The sequence below is a fragment of the Numenius arquata genome, chromosome 12, assembly GCF_964106895.1.
Source record: "Numenius arquata chromosome 12, bNumArq3.hap1.1, whole genome shotgun sequence".
NCBI classification, from domain to species: Eukaryota; Metazoa; Chordata; class Aves; order Charadriiformes; family Scolopacidae; genus Numenius; species Numenius arquata.
In genome coordinates, this window is record NC_133587.1 from 1,814,801 (window position 1) to 1,838,741 (window position 23,941).

The 23,941-nt window shown below is 46.3% G+C and overlaps 1 protein-coding gene across 1 annotated transcript in view; it reads left to right on the plus strand.

Annotated features, from left to right (window-relative positions):
• CDH4 (cadherin 4) overlaps positions 1–23,941 on the plus strand; it is a 433,033-nt gene that overhangs the window by 248,835 nt on the left and 160,257 nt on the right. Inside the window, exon 3 of the mRNA XM_074157675.1 lies at positions 15,218–15,441. Within this exon, the coding sequence (XP_074013776.1) occupies positions 15,218–15,441 (224 nt within the window). The remainder of the gene's footprint in view (positions 1–15,217; positions 15,442–23,941) is intronic.

The following is a 23,941-nucleotide window of genomic DNA, read 5'->3' on the forward strand; positions in this document are numbered from 1 at the left end:
CCAGGCGGCGCCACACCAGGACGGGAGGTGCCGGCGTGCGATGCGGAGCAGCATCTCACCGGCTTCTCCCACACCAGCTGAGCGGAGCTGAATGGGATATCGGTCCGTTGCTGCTTAAGCAGCCAGAAATAACAGGGTAGAGAGCTAACACATAATATCACCGCTCCACGGGGGCGTTGTGTAGCGCAAATACCCAAGGAGGATGGCAGCATAAACATATGACAGTGGTTTGAAACAAGACAGCCTGTATTTTTCTTTCGGAAACTACTAGTTGGGGGGGATCTTCCCCAGATGGTTACGTTCCTCCCCGCTACCTTTTCATTTCCCAGCTCCAGCCCCTTTGGCGCTCAAGGAAATAAGCAGCCATCAAGCCGGGCGTGCTGCGGATCGGTGCCACGCAGGTGTCCTGGCCACGAGGACACAGAGGAGAGCTCCTCAGCTTTGCTTGCCCTGTGGTACCTCCAACCTTCCCGTCCCTGTGCGGTGGTGGGGCTCCTAGGGTAGCCCCATGACCATGTGAGGATACAGCCCACAGTGTTTTGGGAGGTGTATTCACAGGGGAGAGTCCTGCAAAGAAGGATGACATGCCCATGGCAGCCAGGTTGAACAAAAAAATTTGCTTGTTTTTGTTTAACGTTTTCCTGAATGTTTATAAAAAAAATCAGGGTTGACCATACAGATCTGAATCAGCCCCGTTCAGGGCTGATGGTGTGGCTGGTTGGGTTCAGTGGGACTCGATGTCTGCCCCATCCTCCCCGTGATGGGTTCACCCTGCCAACCATGCGCTCGAGTCAGGCAAGAGCGATGGCAAATGGCTAAGTAGAATAATTTGCAGCATAATTAACTGACTTGTGCGTATACGTGTAGTGACAGAGCATCAGGCGACACCTGTGCTTGAGCACAAAAATAATTAAGGCCACATATTTCAGTAGTGAAATATGGGATATATTTAAAAGCCCAGGACCGTGTTGTTTCATACAGACAAGATGAAGTTGTTGATGTATCGCTGAGCGTGAATCAGAAGGGCTCGTTAAAGTTTGTATCCCCTTTTGGACAATTTTCTGTAACTAATTCAGATGACAGTGTGTGGGCTCTTGCTAGTGTTTACATGCAAGAAAAAGAAAATAATATTCTGGTTTGGCCACCACATTTCAAACAGTGATATGTCTTTAGTCCAAGACTACTTTCCAAAAACTTGTGGGCACGAGGGTAATCCAAGGAACCAGTGGGTGAGCAGTAAGAAGTCTCCTCAGATAAAGTGAGGGTAGTGGCTGGTGAAGTTTTAGTGGCGGTTTATTTTTACGGAGTAGAAATGTTGTCGTATTGGAGCCGCAGAGGATTCCTCGTGGTTAGTTCCTCTTTCCTGTGCGGGCTTTTCCTGTTACTTCTTCTGTTTGCCCAATGGCCTGTGTGAGTTGTTCATACTTTTTGTTTTAAAGGTCAGAAATGTCATTAAAACAGTATGAATTATGGACTGAATAGTAATTTTCTTGTTCCTTATTTCAACTTTTCCCAAGTTTTTTATTAAAAAAAAAAAAAAGATAGTAGATGTAGGGGGGATGTGTGTGGAAGTTTTGGTTTTGATTAATTCAGGTTTAGCACTACAGAATAGACATGATTTGGTTGATGTACCATTTATTGTCACTGAAGGTATGGAACAGGAGGGAAATTTGGGACAATTTCATATTTCCAGGCAAAATTCTTCACGAAACCTGTGCCAGTCTCCATTATATAATCTGTTATTAGGTCTAGTCACTCAAAAAGAAAAATTTTCTTTGTAGGCTGAGTCAATAATATAAGCCATCCCTATATATGGATATTTTAATGGGTTTAATGGAGTCTATTCATGCAAGTAAATTTTGTAGAATATCCTGCTTTTTCTATAAAGGGAGTCTGTTGTTGTTGTTTGGATGATTGCTGGGTTTGTTTTTCTTTCTTATCACACAGCAGAAAAGTAATGTCATTAATAAACAACTTGAATTAATTGGAAGAAACCGAGATAAACAAGTGCCCATACTTCCTCATCTTTGCATGTTAGCTTAAATTGAGACCCGATCCACGATGAATAATTAAACGGTAAAAATGCAAGCGTGTGGTCATAGCAGCGCAGTGTGAATGAACGCGTGTGTGTTCTGCGAAAAGATCTATTTTAGTGGTTGGAATAAACCTGAAGGTGTGATTTCATCACGTCACTAAGTGTGTGTGTGTTGAGCTAGACGTTGCTGACAGCGGAAGCTGACAGTCCTCGCTGGACCCTGCTTCTGAAAAAACCGCAGAGGTGTGACTTGGAAGTGTTGACGTGCTGCCGCCCGAGTCGGTGACGGGGCGTGAGAGCCTGGGCAGCATCCTCCTGGGGTCGGGGTCCGCTGCCCCCCTCCCAGGAGAGGACCCAGCTCCAGCTCAAGGGTCTGCATCGGTCCGCTGGGACGGCTGGATCTTCGGGCTGTTGATGTGTGTGTAGCTTGTAGAAGACGTGGGGATGAAGGTTTGGCGGGGCTTTCTTTGATACCATTCATCACGCTCGTTTAACCTTTAAAACTTATCAGCCCGTCCTTGTTTCTTTTTCAACCAATCAATAAATAAATAAAAAAAAAAAATAAAATGACAGCCTCATAGCTGACTTTTATGTCTTCAAATGGCCTGACTTTTTGATGTCAGCTTAGAACTCTCACAGCTGAGCTGATGTGACAGGGGTCCAGACAGCACGATGATGGGCAGCGCTAAGAAAACTTCCACAGAATAGGATATTTTTTAATCGCGTTTCCTCCGGCAATCGCTTCAGAACGATGAGTAGTGGATGTCAGTGTGCATTTGGAAGAAGGGAAGATATCTGTTTACATGCAAAACTTTTTAATTAAAAACCAGATACAGAGCCAAGACACAACTTTCTTAGGTCTGGCTCCACCTGGGGGGGTTGGTGGTGTGCGGGGGGGGCTCAGCGTGGGGGTCACGCTCTCTGCTGGCGCTGGGGTGAGGGGAACCCAGCTATCGGCCCTTTTTGCTTTCCAGTTCCAGCAATTCAGACATCCGGGGCAATTTCCGTTTTCCATAATATTCCCAGAAATTCTGTGCCACGAGTAGGATGGGATTTGCTTGGAGCTGAGCTGCCCAGTCGGCGTGTTGGGCTGGCGGAGAGAAGGGCTGCTGCTCCTCGGGGGGGGGGGGATGTGGGACCACGAAACATTTCCAGAGGACCCCATCATTTAATAGAAACGTTACGACATTTCCAGAAATAGATTTCAGTCTTTTTGTAAGATGGGGGAAAAGGTTGGTTGGGTTTGTCACATCCTTTGTTTTTTACAGAATTGGTGTTGATGGATGAAGCGGTGGCAGAGAGTTCTGAAGTTTGCAAGCGCTATTTATTTATTGCACTGTATGTTCTTTTATGGTGGTAGTTATTCAACCGTACAAATTAAAAAGTCACTTCTAAATCAGCTTATTCCCAGAAAAAGCAAGAGTTTCATCAGGAAAAAAAAAAAAAGCTTAGAAAAAAACTTCTCAGTATAAAGGCTTCCAGCTATGGCATTCCTGATTGTATTGCTCTTACCCAGGGGAGAAAGAAGGGTTTTTTCTTCAGGCAGAGCCTGGGTCTGTTTTGCTGAGAAAGTCCCACCTTAGGGAGGTTCTTTAAATGTTGACATCTGACCATTGAAACGGGCTCAACACCCCCCAAACAGCCCCCGGGAGCCGTCAGAGTGGGGCAATAATGAGTGGGTTTTATTCATTACCACACTGGTTAACATTAGGAGCAGTAGCCGGTTTTGTACTTTATTTTCTTTGGGGTTTTATTGTAATAAAAAGCTTTTTTCTTCAGTCTTGTCCTGTTCGGCAGATCAGGTAAAGGTTTGTTTGCTGATCGGTGGTTTCAGTGGTACTTTTACTTCATCTAAAAATCCAGTGTAGGGATTTCCTTAATAAAGGCCATATGCATATTTGTAAGTACATTTTTGTACTATTTTTAGAAAGAGCTTTCAGTTTGTAGTTAATAATGTAGAGAAACATCTAGATGGATAAAACAAATACAAATGTAATAGTCGCAAGATCTCCCCATAATTAAAATCCGAGGGGAGAGATGACGTGCAATAAATCAGAGTTGATGTGAACCAGATGCTGTCTATTTTGGGCAGCGATGGATCTCCGTGTGGCTCTCGGAGCCGAGGCCGATGTTTTGTGGACAATAAAATCAGCTTTTCTAACAGCAGCTGCGGGTCTGTGTGTCCTGCACCGGGATCCACACACCTCTCCTTTGCTGCTCTTCAGCCCAAAGGTGGCCTGCGGGTTGCGTCGTTTATGGGGCTTGGTAGCTTTAAAAAGCTTTAAAATGGAGGAAGAGAGACTTTGTTTTCTGTCAGAGGGAACCCGCGCGGGTGGTGGGATGCTGCTGGTGAAGAACCGCATCCAGCTTCAAAGAAACGTGCCGTTGTTGTAAGCGTTTTGCGAAACCCGTTCCGTTTTAAAAGCAAAGTGGAAAAAAAAAAAATCTGATGTATCAAGGGTGATGCTATCTGCGCTCCGCAGCAATCTGATCATAACCCTCTTCATATCTGTCTCTTCCTCTGCCTCAAGTTCCCCACCTTAAAACGAATTTGTTCTGAGACTGCTCGCTGGGGTGATCCAAGCCGCTCTGCGCTATCAGCGACACGTGTGTGATGACATTTTACTGCTCGTCTTCTCCAGCCCGTCTGAGGAATCCTACTGCTAATTGTGGTGCGATTAGCTGCCCACGCAGCCCGGGGGGAGGACGTGGCCGTGGCGCTGCCGGGGCCGCGGTGACACGGGACGGGGACGTGAGACGTGTCCTCCCACGCTCCGTCCCCACGCTCCGTCCCCAGCCACGGGGGGGACACGGAGGGCACGGGGGGCTCCGACCCACCATTGGCCCTGCACCCGGGGTGTTACCCGTCAGTGGTAAAACACCAATTTTACTGCAGCAAGACAATGTTTTCCTTTTGGATTCTGGGTTTTGTGTGCTTTTGGAAAGCATTTGGCAGCCACAGCAAGTATGTTTACAAAAAGAGCAGAACTGGTAAAGTTCAGGTTCGTGTTTGGATTCAGCCCCAGCAAACTGAAGCTGAAGCTGTGCCAGACGTTTGAAGCTGCCAGACGACAGTTCATCTCAAACAGAAAGCTGAAGAGGGGGAAAGAAATTTGTCAAATGTATTCCATGTGGAATTTCAGGCAATTTAATTTGATTCACTACACTCTGAAATGTCTTGGACTTCCCTATTGTTTCTTTGCTTTAACACTGAATTTGATACCTTCTGGGATCGTCAGTGCTTTGTGCTGCATTTGTCACGTTCTCTAATTTACTGGCTTTAGTCTCTCTCTGTTTTAACTGGGGGTGCTGGGCCCTGCCAGTGGCACTGGGTTCAATTTAAGGTTGCCGGTTGAATCCTGAGGTCGCTCCCCAGGCCGGAGGGGTGCTGCCGTTCTGCTGGAGACCCCTGGGGTAAGAAGGGGCAGAGGGGAAAAACGTGGAAGAGGAAAGGGAAAACGAGAGTAAACCTCATCCCTGCGGCTCCATCGGAGGCAGCAGCAGCTGAGCACCACGGCTGCGGGGATGCTGTTGTCAGGACATGGCTGGTTCAAGGGTGACCACAGAGGCCGGGGGGGGTGGTGGTGTCATTTTTATTCAGTGATGCTCAACACCGGGGAGCATAGAGATGCGTTTTATTGTGGTTTTGCTTTTCCAATTGATATCTTGCTCCGTGGGTGAATTTTCCATGAATTCAGTGTGCGCTGGAGCCCGGCCCTGGGGCAGGATGCTGTGTCTCTCGGCAGCCCTGCCACCTCTCACTTCCCCGCTATTTATCACCCGCTCAAGTGCAGCTTTGGCACCGAGGCCGCTTTTTCTTCTCCTGCTCCCTCTGACCGAGCGCCAGCAACAGAACCCAGAGCCTCCATCTGTAAATAAAACTCTCTGAATTTGTCCAAATGTCAAAGCAGTTGAGCCCACCGGGTACCAAACAGTGGTTTGTTCCACGTAACACTGATTTCTCTTGGAACTTGAGGACTAGCGTAGGCTACAGCTGAAGGTAAGGGCTGCAGCTGCTTTTTGTGCAGGCAGACGAGCAGAGGTGCACGGCAGCTGCAGGTTAAGTAGAGCTACCCTGCCTCGATTCCTGCAGATAACAAATTTTTCCATTTCTAATATTCTTGCCTGGAAGATCTGTTCATTTCCTGCTCTGTGGTCTGGCTCCCTGGATCAGCGCGTTTGCTCCCGAGCCAGGCTAAGGACGACGAGAACAGTCAAGCCCAACGTTGTCGGTGTTTACACGCAGGGCAAGTCCGCGAGGAGCTCAGGGTCTTCACTGGTGTGTCTGATTTTTTTTCTTTTTCCCCCCCCTCCCCAACATGTACAGCCTCTGTTTCTGAGCGTTGGGAATGTGTTTGTTTGCAGGAGCGTGAGGAGAGGGGCGCCCGAGGCGATCTGACGCAGCCAGGCTGGAGCATCTCTTTCAACTTCTTTTCCTGGGCTGCGAATGGCCTGTGTTCATGGGGTTTTTGTGTTTGTTTTTTTTCTCCCTTAAATCTTCCTGCAGCTCCCTGTGTCTTTCAAATACAGTTCTGGCAAGTTGAAGAGAGATCTGTGGCAGAGAGGAAAAGCCCCGGGGCCGGCAGGTCGCGTCAGTGGGAGCGGGCAGGGGTGGCTGCGGTGCATGCGTCCCACCAGTGCTCCCAGTGCGGGGACCCTCCTGGTCCCAGCAGGGCTGGGCTCTCCTACCGTTGCCCTACAATTATATAGGCTCCTCCCTTTATCATTGCCACATTAATCAACCATAAAATCTGTATTTTTTCCTCCATAAATGCGTAGTGATGTTTAAAATCCTTTCCCACGTAGGTAGTTTGACAAACAGGCGAGCGTTGTGAAAATCGTTAGCACGAAGGGTAAAACCTCCAAATACAGCGTCCTGGGATTTATTTACTCTGTGCTGTAGTAATAATAATTAAAACACATCCTGCTGCTGGTAACTCCCACAACTTGCACTTTGCTCTGAAGCTGAGAAACTCATTGATTAATCCATGGGGTCAATCAGTCCATCTTGTTTGGAGAGTTAATCATAGAAAGCCCCTGCACCAGGACCGGGAGTGGAACAGGTTTATTTACTGCTGCTTAATCAGCGAACCCAGACTCTCCTGTAGAGTGGTGAGAGGTTTGTTTCTACTTAGCCTTTAATTGCAAAATGATCTCATTAGTGCAGCAGTGAATCTCAGCACTATCCTACAGATGCATGGAATTTAAAGAAGAGCAAAGGGTGAAAATGGTTGCCCGTAAAAACTCCGCATTTGCCAGAAAGTGTGGTGTGGTTGGTATTTGGAAGAACACCCCAGCCAGCTTTCTCTTTATTAGCCTTTTAATTCAAAGCTACAGCATCAGCTGCACATCCCAGCGGCTTTTGGTCCACCTTACTGTTAGGAACAGAGGAGGACTGTCAAACGACTCTTGAAAGGTTTTTCATCCCAGGATAAAGCTGTCTGTTGAGAAGAAGAATGGAAGCCAAGAGCACAGTTACTGTGGCATTCGGTGAAGAAAGGGGTGATCTCTGAGCGATCCCAGCTCGGGGTGCTGCTCTGCAGGGGACTTCAGACCATAGGAGTGTCCTTACCAGCCTCTCGCATCAGTCCCTGGCTCGTTTATTAGTTAATCATTTTTGAAATATCCCGGTCGGGCAGAGGGAGAGCGACGGGATCTCAAATGGGCAATGAAATCCCAAATAAAGCAGTTGTTGCCAAGAGGTTGCGCATCCGCGGTAAAGTCCTGAGCCTAAAAACACGGGAAGTGGTGAACATCTTCAGCGTGGGGCACCAACAGATGCTGGTTCAATGTTCCTGTGCTGGAGAAGGGGCTTGAACGTGAGCTCCTCATTGTGCAAACCCCATTCAAAGTCACCGCGCTGGGAGACGCGGGCAGCATCTCTTTGCCTTTGTGGCTGGAAGCTTCTGGCTTGGATTTAGAAAATTGGGGATGAAAAGGCTCCTCCTTTAGCCCGATGCTAAATACCGGGAAGAGACTAGAGGGGAATATTCCCTTTACTAATACTTGTTTCTAATCAGATAAAAATAAGTGACAGTGTAGGAAGAATCCCTCTCCGAACTGCCAGAACGTGTCGATTTATCAAATTTTTCCACTGTTGCTCTTTTCTGAGCTCGCCTCAGAGCTGACAGTGTATGTTTTACAGTGCAGCAAGGTAGATTGATTGATCCTAAATAGAAAAGCCTTTGGGGTCTCGAGCTGATGTTTTAGCTTCAGAAAAAAACTGGGTAAAGCATGTTAATGTAGAGAAAGGAGCCTGGTTTAATTGGACCAACTCCTGGCTTGCTGAAAATTAATGGCTGGCTGGCTGCTGCCAGAGTGATTCATCTTCTCTATCATGTTCTACAGTCCTTCTCTCCAGGGGTCTGTACTCCCCTCCAATTCCAATACCAAAAGTGAAATATACTTTTTTTTCCCCTTCCTTAAAAACATGTATTTTACTTAGATTGGCTTCCAGTAAATGAAAAACAGCACTGGTGGGAATATGAAGGAGGCAGGTGGTGCCTGGGAATTGGGTTTTGTTTACTGTAGGGCTGGTTTTGTTTTGTTTGAATGGGATTTAGATCTTTTTTTAATGTACTCTCAACTCCTCATTGCTGCTGGCTGACTGTACAGGTGACAGAATGAGTTTCTAAAGGATCTCGATTTCGGTGTGGTGAAATGTATTGTTCCTTTTCCTTTCATCTGGCCATGGAAACAGAAACCCTGTGTAAGCAAGAGCTATTAAAAGGGAATATAAAGCTGGGAAAGGTGTTGAAAGCATTTAGGTGGCTCTGGAAATGAAAAGATGAATTTTCCATGTAGTTCCACCCACAGAAATACTTCATTTGTTTATTCATTTTTAATAAATGACTTGTGCATGAACAAGGCTTGTGGTTTTCCCCATAAAACCTACTGGAGGCTTTGTGAAGGCAAACCAGCCAGCACGTGGGTGCTCAAAACCTGCCGGGAAAGGTCGGGCAGGGAGGGGGCTGAGCTTTGGAATTCAAAGGGGGGAAATTCAAAATGTACTTTTAAATGTAAAGTACCTTTATGTGCCATTTCAAGTCTCTCTCTCTTGCTGCTGGAGATGGATTGCAGCTGGTTTGCTGATTCAGAGGGGTCACCAGCACGTGGAGTCATTTCTACCAAGCGTATAATAGGTTGGGAATGTCGGGAATGTTGTGTGATTGCATGCGCCGTATAGGAGGATTCACTGTAGCTGGAGATTACAAGAAGATAAATAAAGATAGATTTTGTTTAACATAATTACATATGGTAAATTGTTATGGTAATTTATTATTACTTCAGTAAGGCAAATATTAGCAGTCATAGCTCAGAGATCATAAATAATGCACTGGAAAACTGGATGTAATGTTTCACATTGACCTGAGATATGGAAAATGGGTGAAATTGCAGCAGATTTCTGTACCATTAATTGCAAGAAAATAACACCAAGAACATGCTAAATCACGCTAAATATTTTCAGCAGATGATAGACTGTGGGGCAGTTCATTAATTCTCCTAACTCATTCATTATTTTTGGGTTTTACTCTGAGAACACTTAATGAATAATCAATGCTCTGTGAAGCCGAGGGTGTGGGCACGCACATTTTTACATACATTCCTACACCAACCAACGTATGTCCATTTATCTCCAACAGTTTTCTCTATCAAAGCATTTTCTTAAACTGTGTGCTCTTACACTTGATCACTAGGGATATGTTTATTAGACTCTGAAGTAGCTGTTTGAAATGCTGTTTTTACCTTTTACCGGTAGAGTTTGGTTCTCCCACAGTGCTATAAATATTAAATAAAGACACTAAGAGTTTATTAGTGTAATATTTTTTTATGGGGACATGGTTGAAAATGTAACCTGTAAAATTAGTAATGGGAGGATGAAGATTACACATTGTTTCTGTTAGGGTTTACAGCCGTCATTTTTTCCTGTTTATGCTTTGTTTTTCTTGTACAGAAGGAGAAGGGCTCCGAGTATGTTATTGACTGCAAGAAGCAGATCTGGTTGTGTATGGTGTGATAGTCGGGATTCACTGTCGGCTGGGAGGGACAGAAGGAGGATTCTGGGCTGAAATGTAGCGTTGTGAGGAAGTGGAACGGCTTGAGCTGGGTTTTGTTTCCACAAAATACAGAAACAGTAAAAAAAAAAAAATGTACAAATCCATTTCCCCATTTAAAATTGCCATCTTGTATGTGGTTGCCCCGTGTGGGGGTGATGGAGGCAGAGGGATCTGGCAGCTGGGATGAGAAAGGGGGAGCCTGAGGTTCCGGACGGAGACCCCGGCTTTGCGGGGCACTTCCAGCCTGGCTGCGGGGAACGGGAACTCGCTGCCGTTCCTTCCCCGCGCTGGGAACGGGTTTTCTCACGGAGTCGCGGGGGGGCTGCGCCAACATAAAGAAAGATGCCTCCAAAATGCGGCCACGTAAAAGTTTATGCTATGTAGTTACTTTCTCAGATAAACGAAGCTCTCCCGGGAGGCACAGCGTGCTCCCTTTCGCAGTAGCGTTCGTGGAGAAACCAGTTTGCCAGAGCTCGGTGCGCTCGCAGGGGGCCCGGAAACACGTACATTTTTTTGGTTAACCGACTGGTTTCATGCCTGTTCTTAGAGAACAGGTTCCCATCCACTAGGGAGCTGGGGTTTTGTCATTTCTGATGAGGTGTCGGGCAGGGGGACGCAGACGCCGGGGAGGATGGATGAGAGCGGGCGCACGGGAGCCAGAAGTGCCAGGGCAGGAACAGGAGCGATGTGCTCAGGATCACACAAAAGGGACATTTCTGTAGATGTTCAGGGCTCCGCAGGTTACCTGAGGATCTGAAATTTCCAAAGGTTACGGTTAAGCCATCCTCGTGGCACCGGTGCCGGCAGGGGCGGTGGATTTGGCGGCTCAGGTCTATCGTCGCGCCAGCTGCGAGAGGAGCCGCTCGAGAGATGCGGCTGGAAGAACAGGCGGGATCCTGCTGTAAATAGTGTGTGTATTTGCTGCTTTGAAGTTCATCAGGAAAGAAACGTCTTCTCAGCGATAATCCTCAAAACGGTGGTGAAAAGCAGAGTCCTGAAGGGCCCCGTGTCCTGAACTGTGGGCTCATGTCCCACCAGGGGGTACATCCTAATAAATAAGCGTTATCCCTCCTGCTCTGCCAGCCCTGTGCAGCTTGCCAGAGGGGGCACTTTTTAATGGACTAGGAGAAGTTAAAGGGGAATCCAGAAGGATAAGGCTTAAAGTGGATTCTTTGGTTTATGCCATTTATAGTCCTATTAAATTCAATATATTTCTCAGACGTTTGGGGGGCAAGGAAGTTCAGTGTATTCGTACATCTTTCAAGATCCTCACTTGATCATTTGACTCTGTCCAGCCGGCTTAACAAGCTAAATAATAAAAGGGAACAATGCAAAACTTGTTGAATTTTTTTTCACCCTGTGTCTTTTTTGGAGAAAAATACCATTTTTTCCCTCAGATGCCCAGCAGTTTGCTGCAGACTCCTGCAGCTTCTCTGCCCATCACTCAATACCTGTTTCAGTATATCAAATTGTTGTAGTTCCTCCTTTCATAGAGAAGCAATTAAAAATGATGAGGGTAAAGGGTTAAACCTAAAAGCCTGCTAATGAGGGTGCCTTCTTGGTTTTCTTTTCATCAGGCATTTGATGCTGTTTTCAGCATAAGCTTTCGATAAGCATCACTGAACATTTTTCCAGAGTATATTAAAAAAAGTTTTCTTTTTTTTACCATCCTGTAAAAATGATAGATGTGTGGCTCTGCTGTTTATCTGAAATCCTAATTACTGATGCTGCAGTTTTTGAATGTTAAATTCATGCAGTGTTCTTTAGACTTCAAACTGGTCAAAGAAAGATGGATTTGTGTCCACAGAGAGATCTAACTCTAGTAAACAGAGCCAGTGTTTGTTTGTTTATTTATTAAATTATTTTAAAGTCAAGAGTTGTATCAACTGCAAATTACATAGCCTTAGAGCTTTCTGAAGGAGAAAAGAAAAAAAAAAAAGGCAAAAGTTTTCTGCCATTGGATGAAATTTTAATTTCTGTTTCCATGAGAGCAAAGAGTAGAGGTAAGAGGTGGAATTTGAAAATACAGACAAGGTCTCCTTTCCTTGAGCTATGTTATTTATTGTAGAACAATATCTTGGGGTTTTTGCCCAACCTATACACATATATTTGGAAAAAATATTTTTTGTGTCTATATATGATGTATATGTGTGTGTATCTATAGATGGGGGTTCGGCATCGTCTCCCCTCTGTGGCTGAAAGCTCAGCAAAGCCGCAGGGTGAGCCGTGGCCTGTTGCTGCTGTTGGGGCAGCCGTGCCAGAGCCTTCCCTTGCAGTGACCAAACATTACGGAATCCATACGTCCTTGAAGCCTTTTCATGTTTGCAGCTCCCAAGGATTCTTTGGAGAGGAGCTGGCTGTGTTAACATTGCTGAGCATCCCTCTACCTGTGCTACCTGGGAAGAGCAACGTGGAGCAGCGGCGTTGCTTGTTTAAAAAAATTAAACTTAATTTCTCCCAGGATTTTCTCTGTCTCTAGTCAAGTTTGTTTTAAACTAATGGAAGTAATTAGCGAGTCACAGAGGGACTTTGTCTAAGAGGTAGCCATTTTTAGATAATGGAGCATAAAAGTCGACATGGTGACATATGACACAGAGCAGCATATTGGAGCCACGCGCTGTGTCTTAAGCAGATGTTTAAGTACTTTGAATACCGAAATCATCACCTACACCTATAGGAAGGGATGTTGGGTTGGTTTTTTTTCCTCTCAGACTAGTAGTACACTGTAGGGCTTTCTTTTAGTCTCAATAAAATCAAAGTAAGCTCTGAATTGTTTTTAATGTGCAGTCATTATCACTCCTTTCTCTCTTCTTCAGATGTCTGTCTGTGTAGGATGTGTGGGTACCCCAGGAGCTATAGGGGGGACTGGCTTTTTGCATCCTTTCACCCAGCAGAGGAGAGCAGTGGTCCCTGGCTGATGGACCTCCTCTCTAACGACACTGACCGAGCTGAAAATAAATAACATATTAGCAGCGAAGCACTCGATGTTTTCACACGTATTTGTTATAGCTGTGAACGTGGGGGAGATGAGCCGAACTCCCTGAGCGACGGAGGGGATCTGACAGCGGGGTGGTCCCCAGGGGCGCGGGCACCCCCCCGGCAGCACCAGGGGGGTCTCTGTGACCATCCCCGCTTTTCCAGGTGTGCGGTGTTGGTTCTTGGAGGTGACACCCAACCGTGTGTGTGTTTAACCTCGTTCAGTGCTTCCGTGAGTTTTTATTTTCCAGACTAGTCTAAAACCCGTGTCTTTACCGTTTGGGCGAGCAGGGCCTGGCGTGGCTCTGGGGTGGCCCAGCTGGCCTGGGGTTGCCCGGTGTCAGTTGATGGTCCATGAGACAGGCGGGGGAGTTCTGAGCTACGGTGAAAAGGAAAGGTGGGCAAACCCCTGCTCTCCGAAACAAAAGTGAGGGACTTCTGTTTCCCCTGGATTCCAGATTAAACAAGATTTTAATGACGTAGTCTATGACAATGAAAATGCTTAAAAGCACTACCTAGATTCTTTTATATACCAGGTAACTTCATCCATCTTCTTTTTTGTAAGTCGGTGTGTGACATTTGCTCTTTGTGCCCAATAATTACTGCAGTAACAGTTCCCACCACGCACACACAAATGTACCTGTGTGATCTGAACAGATCCGTAGCACGGAGAGCTCTGGGGGCTGTGTGGTTACGGCACCGTCACAGCACCCCGGTTCTTGAGGTGCGGTTTGGGTGGATTTGGAAGGAGGGGATGGATTTTCCCTTTTCCCGCTCCTGGCTCCTCGTTTCTCCGCACTGCGGTGGTACCGGCGGCTTTGGCAGCGCTGCCCGAGCAGCTTCCTGGCTGCTTTTTTCTTTCCCCTGTGCCATCCCTTGGATATTTTTGTTTAAATCCAGATTAGTCCCCGCTTCAGCTCAAAGCAGCGCTGCGGAAGCAGCCGGTAAATTGGGGTAAAACTGGCCCGGGAGCTCTTCTCGCCTGGATTCCACGGCATCCCTTCTCCTCCCAGCACAGCCAGGCGAGGGAGGATTCCTCTCGCCCGGCTTTCCTTCTGGCAAAGGCAAAATTTGGGGCAAATTTTGCACTGGGCAAAAATTCAGTGCCTGCGGAAGCTGTGTCAGCCTGGGACCAGCGGGTCGCCCTTGCCTCGGGGCCGGCTGGGCACGTCGCTGCGGAGCATCAGAACCCTTGTATATCCGTTCTCACTCACTGGAGATGTTTTTACGGGTATAATACGTTTTCCTTCCCCACACGTGTGTTCCGCCCCGTGGATTACCCGAGTGGCAGCAAGCGGTTTGTTTCCTGTGTGATGAGCTGCAGGTTCAATTTCTATCAGATTTGTCAATTTTGTCATATAATAGATTGGGGTTTTTTCCAGCCTAACGTGTGTGACATGTTTCCTAATGCCAATAAAAATAATTTTCAAACTAGACTGTAAAGGAATTCGACCAAAAAAAAAAAAAAAAAAAGCTGAAAATAAAAATATCAGCAACTGGGGAGCTTTGATCTGACAGCAGAGGCTTTTAAGTGACAATTTGTGGTTCGCAAAGGCAAGTTTCACAGCAGCTGTACGGCGGGGAGGGGACGCCGGGATGGGGTTGTGGCTCCGGCTGGGGGGTCCGGTTCCAGGAGCGGGTGGGATCCGCAGAACGGTTTTACTTGTTCTCCTCTGTTTAAGTTTTCTGGTTTTATATTTCTGATAATGGAATTGTTATGGGCTTTTGAATTTCAGTTAAGAATGTGCAAATAGGCTATCTGGTAAGTAGGTTATTGAAGGGTTAGGGAAATGGAGAACATTTCGTGCAAAAAAATACCCACCGTGTGGGTAATAGACTCCAGTCGAATTTAAAAGATAATGGCGACAAGGGAGAAATCCACTTGTAGAAATGGGGAACAGCTGTGTTTGAGATCTAATGAAACTGTATCAAATACTTTAAAAATGGCTTACAACGTCTTCCCCGGGGAGCAGAGATAAAGCACAAGAGCACTCCTGAAAGGTCGAAGAAACAGTTAAATCATTTCCTTGATGGTTATTAGAGATATAGAAGACATCAGTGAAAATTAAATGTCTGAAACTTGTATTTGATTGCTTTCCTTATCACGCCAATCTCACACGTTTCTTCCATCTCTTGCTCTCTGTTCTAGTAAAATTTAATAACTGTGCCGGTAACAAGGGAGTTCGGTATGAAACCAACAGCCTGGACTTCAAGGTGAGGGCGGACGGGACCCTCTTCGCTGCCCACCAGCTGCAGGTGCCCCCGAAGCCGCTGGTGCTGAGGGTGACGGCGTGGGACCCCCAGAGCCTGGGCTGGCGGGAGGCCATGGTCAGGTTTCTGGTGGCAGAGAAGTCGCAACACAACGGGCACAAGGTAAGAAGATTTCAAAGCTCGTTTTCTGATTTCATTCTTCCTTGGCCTGTTCTTCCCAAACCTTTAAGAGTTACGTGCGGCGTGGGATTGTTTGTGTTTCTGGGTCTGGGCTTCCTGAAGAGGCGTCCAGGTAGAAGATACCACAAGCAGCATCAAATTCCTTGCGAATGATCCTTGAACCTCTCTCTGACAGGTGATTTGAGGTCACCACTGAGGGAAGTATTCTTCAAGTTCGTACTTTTGTAATTTTAAATGACCACTTGCCTGCGTTAAACACTGCAGGTTATATACCTTGTGTTTGCATCTCATTGCTAATGCGCTCTCTTGACTTGAAACAAAGCCTGGAGAGGAGAGGTGCCCCCCTCTCCCCAGAGTCAAAGTCAACCACCTTCTTGAGAAACACGAGGTCAGGTTCAGGTCTCTTTAGTGCCAGGGAGCACCTGCAGTCACGCTCTGGCTGCTGCGAAGACATCTCCCTGGTTTTCACAGAGACTCCTTCCCCTCCACGAGCCTCCTGCACAGCCCTGCCATCCCAGGGGGCTTCCAGAAGGGGGGTCTGGGCTTGTTCCCTCCGTGTGGCATGGACAGGGGCACTGACCCTGCCTGAGGGACCTTTGCTCACACGCAGCACGGGCCACCCCCGGCCATTCGGCCCTTTTGGAGCCCGGTGCCAGGAAAAAAGTGGAAAAAAAGTGAAAAAAAGGTGGTTTTGAGGCTGGAGTGGCCAGGGGAGCCCGCAGCCCCAAAGTCTGGGTGGCAATGCGTGCCAGCGAAGCACAAGGTGGCACCGCAGTGACAAACGTCCCCACCACTCAGTGCCAGCGTCTCCCCTTCCCCACGGCTGCAGAATGAAAAACCAGCACATCGGGTATTTCACCCAGAAGGTTACAGATGCTTTCTTTCTGATTTAGTTCCATGCCCGCCGCTGGAACGCGGGCAGGATCTGTCCCTGCCCCGCAGCCCCAGCCCAGTGTTGCTTCCATGGAGTCCAGTGGTGCTGCCCAGTGCCATCGAAACCAGGGACTGCTCCGTGGAAACGCATTCCTTCTGCCCCGCTCCCCGAGTCGCGGTCTCTGCCCCCCCTCTTCCATAGCACCCTTGGCAGCAGCAGTTCTCCACCTTCTCATTTTCTCCTCCTTCCTTTTCAGCATTAGTCGGGGCTGGAGATCCTGTGCCGCACCGAGTAAATGCAGTTGTATATATTGTCTGGTGCCTGCTCAAAAAACCCGGTTCTGATGGTTGGGTGGTTACATTTCAGCAGGATTTGGCAGGAAATTGGCTGAAGAGCCTGATTTATTGCTAGGTCTTGAAGACCTGCGGAGCAAGGATGGAGGTGTGTGTCACTGGGGAACAGTCGTGGCCAGTCCAGGGACAGGCAAGGTCACTTGCCCGTGGCTGGAGTCTGGATTAACGCACCGCAGTGATTGTCAAAACAGCCGGAGCGGCCTCTGCTTTCCTCTCTCCCGCGGCGTTCGGGCAGAGGGCAGGAGGGGGAAGAGGCAGAGATTTTCCATGCCATCCTCTCAGAATGCCACCATGCGAGTCTGGGACGTTTGGGACAAATTTTGCCAGGCGTGAGGTGAGAAAGAAAAGGCTCGGAGAGACTTAAATCTTGCAGTTGCCCAAGGGGCTGACCCCTGAGGTTTTGCATGGCTTAGAGTCGTATAAATGCACTTCTGCTGCTCCTCAGCGAGGCTCTGGCTTGTGCAAGATATAATTAAGCCCTGTGTGTTATGTCAACTGTATTTGCCATTTTCTAACCAAAGAAATACTGCTTCCTTCTAAAAGTAATTAAATATTGAAGGTACAAACTAAGGTGTCTTATATACTGCTTTAAATTTCTTCTCGGTGTAGCAGAAAGAAAACTGAATAAGCACACGTTTCTGGTTTAGTAAAATATTTGGTTGAAAATTCATCTGATGTTAATGTGAGCTGAACTCTGGTTCAAAACAGAGAGAGCTAAGCTTTTTAAAATTCATATCCCTCCTTTCTAAAAGCCTTATTAGCGTGTAGTTTGAGGCTGGAAAAATATGGAAAACAAGACTAATGACAAGGTCATAAGCAGTTTTATTGTGGGTCCCTATTGCAGGCATCCGACTTGTGTTTTATTTAAATGCTTGTGCTTTTTGCAAGCAAAATAATCCTTTGTTTACTAAAGAAATAAATATGATTATTAGATTATTTTAAAAAATAATAGTGTTTATGCTAAAAAAAACCCCCATAAACCTAACAATATCCAGTTCAATGTGTTTCAGGCCATGACCCTAATATACTACATTTCAGGGCTTTTACTAGAAACAGATTCCACATTTCGTTTTGTATAGTATAATATGACTCAAACAGAACTACATAATTTTTTTAAAGACATTTCAGACTGTTGTGTTATATTCAGGATACGGAGACGGCAAATACGGGAGAGAAAGGAGGAGGTGACGGGAGAGAGGCCAACTCTGTTCTGGCACACACATCCATTTCCATTTTCCTTTGTAAATTTGTGACTGATTTTGTGGAAATGCTGAGCGGTTCCCAGACATTAAAAATAATTGGCATGAAATTTGCCTTACTGCACCTGCTGATCTCTGTTTGCTGGCACCTCCAGCACAAACAAGTCCTTCTGCCTTGCTCGCCCCTCCTCTGTGTTTCTGTAGGGTTCTCCAGGACTGGTGGTCCTCAGCTGGGGCAGCCCCACCATGGGACGGGAAGCTGCTGAGTTACCTCTGGAAGGATAAACCGGAATCCAGTTCACAGTTATCCATGGATTAAAGCTCCATGAAGACATGATTAGCCTTCCTAGAGTGGTCATTATTAGACAGTTTATTATGGAGGTTAATACAGATTAAATGTTATAGGAGAAGTGGTTATGGTTGGGGTACTGGTGGGGGTCATGGGGACCAGAAGTGAGGTCCCTGCTCTGCTGCAAACTCCTGGGGGGTTCTGGGGGGAACACCCCAGTCTCCCATCGCCTGCCTGCAAAGCGGAGGCAATTCTTTGCTTCCCAGGATAACCCCCCCAATGCATGATCCTTTGGATTTGGGATCCTTTATTATCACAGTGTGTAAGACTGGAAACCTGCGTAACGGGCTGGGCGAGCGTTGGTGGTGGCCAGCAGGCTTTCGGGGTGGCAGGTTACTTCAGGATGGCTCCTGCCGGGACAGTCGTCCCCTTGTGTGCTTTCCTTGCAAAATCAGGAGTTTCGGTGTCTGTCCCTGTGCCTCGGATCCCACAGCGGTGCCGTTACCCTGGGTGACAGCTGATGTTTCACTGGGGAGTGACCCAGTACAACGAGTTTCCCCTCCTTCGTAGTGTTGGCCTTATAAATGTGCTAATTGCTTTAGATAACTGAATAACCTGGGCAAATCTGCACATTTGCACTGGCAACTACCGTAATGAAAGAATTCTAAGTACTGCATTAAAGTTTAATGCTCGTAGGATGAAATGATAGCTAAGAAGGTAAGTGTTTTTAAAATGTATTTTATGATACATGAAGCATACGTTTTCCCCTCCTCCCCAGCAAACACTTGAATGTAAACTTTTTTCTGGTTAATACAAGTGGTGTTAGTAACTCTAGGAACTTTTTTTGCTCAGTCTTGCAGGAAACCTGATAGCAATTCAATTAGAAAATGCAAATGAGGTCACACATTTCCCACAGGAGTGCTGAATTACCCCAGAGGAAACTGAGTGATATTCCAGCATAACAATAAATACTTAAGATAAAGTTTCTTGTGCTGTTCTTGTCTGGCTGCCTGTTGTTGCGATTGAAAGTATCTATCGGACCTGTGGGTATAATTTGGAAAGAAGAAGAGAAAGAAAGAAAATGAAAGGAAAGTTTTTTATGAAATAGCATAAAAAAGTCCTTGTAGGTTGTGTCAGTGCTTATGAAAGATAAACTCGAGTGGAATAATGCTCCAGAAGAAAACAAAATTACCTCCGTGTCCCTACAGCCCCAGCTCCTCCGTGTCCCTCCGGAGGGACAGCGTTCCCTGTCTTGGCTTGTCCCAGCTGAAGTTCTGGCCTACGCTTTCATATTGATCTTTTCTTTATTTTTCAGTGCTTGTATATGTCTAAGCATGTTAAGGCACATCTGGCAGGTTTTTTTTCCTTCTTAGTTTATGTATTATTCTGTAGTTCTCACCTCATGAGTTAAAACCAGGATCACAGAAATACAGCATAGAAAGGAATTCCCAGCAGAAGAGCTTGGAGATGGAGGGCACGTTCAGTGCATGCAGGATGCCAGTCATCTGCTGCCAGTGTCTTATTTTAGAAAAGAAAATACTGTTTTCTTTGAATCCTGTTTATGTCAAACTAAGTTTCTCATTGTCTTAGCTTCTCAAATTCTGCGCATGGAATTATGCAAATTTTTGCAATGTTAAATCACTGGGAATTGTGCAATTAAAATCTTGCAAATATATGGGTATGCAGCTAGTGTTTAAAATATTGAGAATGACTGTCAGAAATCAATCCTTGCTTAACCCCCGCTTGTGTTTTATTATATCTCATCTTATTTTTGGGCTTCTTTCATAACCCAGGTATGAGGCCACAGCCATACAATATGAATCTGAAAAGCTGATTCTTACGGCCAGACCTTTTTTTTTATTTATTTAAAGCCTTTAAATAATCATCTCTGGCATTTTACCTGGCTGAGATTTTAAATTCCAATATAGCCTTTTATTGCTGATCACAAATACAAAGGTCTCTGGGCAAGGAAAGGCTTATTCAGCACTGATCTTGTTGATGACCTGGGTTATTGTGCTGGTGAGGATGCTCCGCGCCGGCCCTGGAGCGGTGAGAGAGGAAAATGAGACTTGGAGTGGGAGTTTGGCTTCCGGGGCTCCTGCACTCCCTGGTGCTCTCCAGTTCTCCCTGGTGCTCTCCAGTGGGTGCACCTGGAAGAAATGGGAAAAAGAGCTGCCGCAATTGTTCCCTTTCCTTCCTTCCCTCGCGTTGGGATGAGATACTGCATATATGGCATCAGGGTGGTGGAGTTTGCCCCGTCTCGCTGTGTTATCCCTAGAGAGGGACTGAGGAAACGGGTCTGTATTTGTCATCTCGCCTTTTTCTGGCCATATTTATGTACATTTTTAAGTACTGGGCCGTTACGCTGGGGCTGTCCTGTTTGACTGCCTCTGGGGGGGATCCAAAGCAGTAACCAAGTCCAGTAAAACTGCAGTCGGCATCATTTCTATTTCTGTGTCCCCGTCAGTGAAACGAGGCCTTGACAGATCCCAGTCAGTGAGGGTGGATGCAGGGATTTCTGTTTTATTTAGATAACTTGTGAGACATTGTTTGGGCTTTCAACAAATCAGATCAGTGGAAAAGATCAGAAAGCAGATGACTAATAAATTAATATCATATAATTGTTACCAGTGAGACTGCTCATGTTAATTGTGGAAATCTAATGAAGATGCTTCAGGTGACCTTGTCTGACCTCATGCTTAAGCGAATTTGAACATCTCTCGTTTAATCATCACATGAGATGGAAGTGCTGTTTGTGAAAACATCTGAACTTACTTGGCCTGATTTTCAGGTATGTTGAATCGTGTTGCCTGGCTCTGAAACCCAGATAAGATGTGACACACAGGTGCTCATTGCCTTGGAAAATCAGCCCACTACGGGAAGTTTCCGAGTGCTGCACTTGCTGCATTTACTTCTTAAATAGTCAGCATCTTACCGAGGGTCAGGCTCAAAGCCGTACTAGAAAGATCATCCGTAAGTGAAATTCACTGCGGATCTGTCTTCCTTCAAACAAAAAGAAGTCCTAAGGATTGAACTGCCTATGCGGAAATAGGTTTTTTTCTGATAAAACAAAACCCCGGGACTGCTGGGCACTGCTGCCTGTGATGTGTGCCTTGCCCTTCCCAGATCAAAGCCTTTGACCTCCGGTTCCATGTTCTTTGTTGTGAACTGCTGAAGTCTGACTGCCACTTCCAAAAAATATTTCGGGCTGAATCTCCTAAAAAACCCCTTCATTGCTGTGGTAATCCATTGGCAGTTGTGTGTAAACATGAGTTTGAGTTGACAAAAATTGCTTCATGCTGGCACATCCATTAAAATAAACATTTTTAGGGGCTGTGAGTGCCCACCCACCTTTTCTTCATCCCAGGGAGCTGAGAGCTGAGGTGGTGGTGGTTCCAAGCTTGGGGTTGAAGAAGGGCTTTGGTTCCTCCTGACCTCTGAGTCCGGGTCTTGGTTGGTGGGATGCAGCTGAGCTCATCCCACCCTGGCGCTGGGAGAGTGGCCGGCGTGGGGCTGAGCGGGCTCCCGATCCCGTAGTCCACAGTCTCCATCCAGAAAAGCATTTAAACATTGAAATTTCATCATGCAAATGGAGATAAATTGAATGAGTCCACGTGTTGAAATTTAAGCATTTGCTTAGGTGCACTCCAGAATTGGGGAAGAAAAGAAGAACAGCCTTTTCTCAAGAGCCTCTTGAGATAACCAAAGGATGACTTGAAAGGGCAAACTCGCGCGCCAGCGCCGGGGAGAAGTACCAGAGTGAATTACTGGGCTTTGTGCTAAAGTAGCAGCGGTGCTTGTGATCTCTTAAATCTCCTGTGATCTTTTTACTTGCAAACATTATGGAGAGAAGGAGTATTGTTACATTTAATTCATCATGATTATTTTAATTCATGTATCTTTTGAACCTCGTGGCTTCAGAAAAATAAAATGAGATTAAAATTTTTCATAGGCTTATTAAGGGGTAGATTTGCTCCTGCTTCTTTCTGTGATGAAGAACAATTGTAGTAGGCTGAGTTCCAGAAGCCAAAGGAAATGTAGTTTGGAACAGTTTTTCAAATTATTCGTTAGAAGTTTTACATTGGTAGAAGAACTCAGCTTGCTAGCCCAGGTATTTCGTGCATTTTTCTCAACAAGACACGTGCCGAATGAGAGAGCTGATACCAAGCCGCAGTAGTGGTTTTTAGTTGATGGTATATGGCGAGATCTACCACCTTTATTCCTGTCCTATAGGTATCTAAACAGGTAAGAAGTATATAGTATTCTGTAATTTAATAGCCATGCTCTTGAGAAGTACTTGTAGTTCTGAAGCCATTGTGTATGGCTTCTTCCAATTATGAGAATGACATTAGCTTGAAGATAGAAGTGTCTTTTTGTAAACACTAGAAGGAAGAGTACAACAGTAATTTAGATGTTTCTTAAACAATCCTACCTAAGAAGCACTGTGAGATTAGATCTTACAAAGGGAATGTGAAAAGGTCAAGTTGATGTGGGGAGCTTTACAAGAAACAGCCTCATCAGAACTTTTCATGTTGGGATAAGGTGTTCAAGCCTTAAAATGAGAAAGAAAAGTACATTGAGAGCTGTGCTTTGTGGATGATGTCATCTGCTTCTGTTCATTGAAAGCTCTTGTAATATTCAGAGCCTGACAATGACAAGAAGAGTATCTCAGGCGCTTGAAACCTGTGGGAACCATAAAAGATTCCACCAAAGGCAGATGGATTTATGTCCCTGCTTTGGTATGTGATTCTTCCAGAGAATAGAAGAGGAAGAGCACCATTTGAACTCTTGAAAGCAGTGCGTGGTCCAGGAGATGCCTCTAATCATCAGTGCGCTGTGGGCCCACAGAAGGTTCAGCACGGCTCTGCCTCTCCTCCCCAGCCCAAACCTCCCTCAGCTCAGGGACACCTTTGGCATTTCATGTCTGCTCAGGAGCGAGCGCGAGCTCGTGTTCCTGCAGGTCCTGCTGTCCTGCTAGGACAAAAGCAGAGCTTATTGAAGTGCTCTGGTGACATAGCGGATTTCAACTTAAACTGGTGAGAATTTACCAAATGTTTAGGCAAAGAGAAGGTGTGGGCGAGCTCAGGTGATTTCTGGAGTTCAGTTAAATTGTACTTGGAAATCACCATCTTTTCGTGAGCAGTCACCTGCAGAGCCATGTTCTGGCTCCAGGCACAAGCTGTGGTCCATGTCTAGAAGGTCCTGATGTGGGCCAATAACCTGGTTGGGTTTTCAGAGAGAATAACCTGTATTTGTTGTTTTAAATGAGGGTCTTCTATGGCAGTCTGGTGGGTTTTGCCGAGAGCTTGTGTGTGTCTCTTCTCCCTGGAGTCCAGACTTAGCGTTTCGTTACAGCTGCCCACTCTGGCCTTGCTGTACCTTTTGCGAAGAAAGGGTCTTCTCCTGCCTGACTTGCAAACCAGGGCATCGTCTTCTCCCTATTAAAAAATTTCCTGCTTTTATGTGTTATTCTTCTTCAGCTTTTTTCTTGCTTTGCAGCAGGAAAATGATTTGATTCCTCAGTCCCACTGATCGCGTTTTATTAGTTCCATGGGATAAAATTCTCGGAGGTCTGCGGGGCCAGCCGGGTACCCCACCACCTGAAATCTGCTCACACGCCTCATTTTTCAGCTGCCGAGGAATAGTGCGGATGGAGGCGGCTGCTCGGCTCCCACGCCGGCTCCTCGGGAGAGAGGGGCATTTGGCAGGGCCGGTGTGTGTGTGTGCGTCTCACGCAGCTCCTTCTCCTCCTCCGGGGGCAGTAACT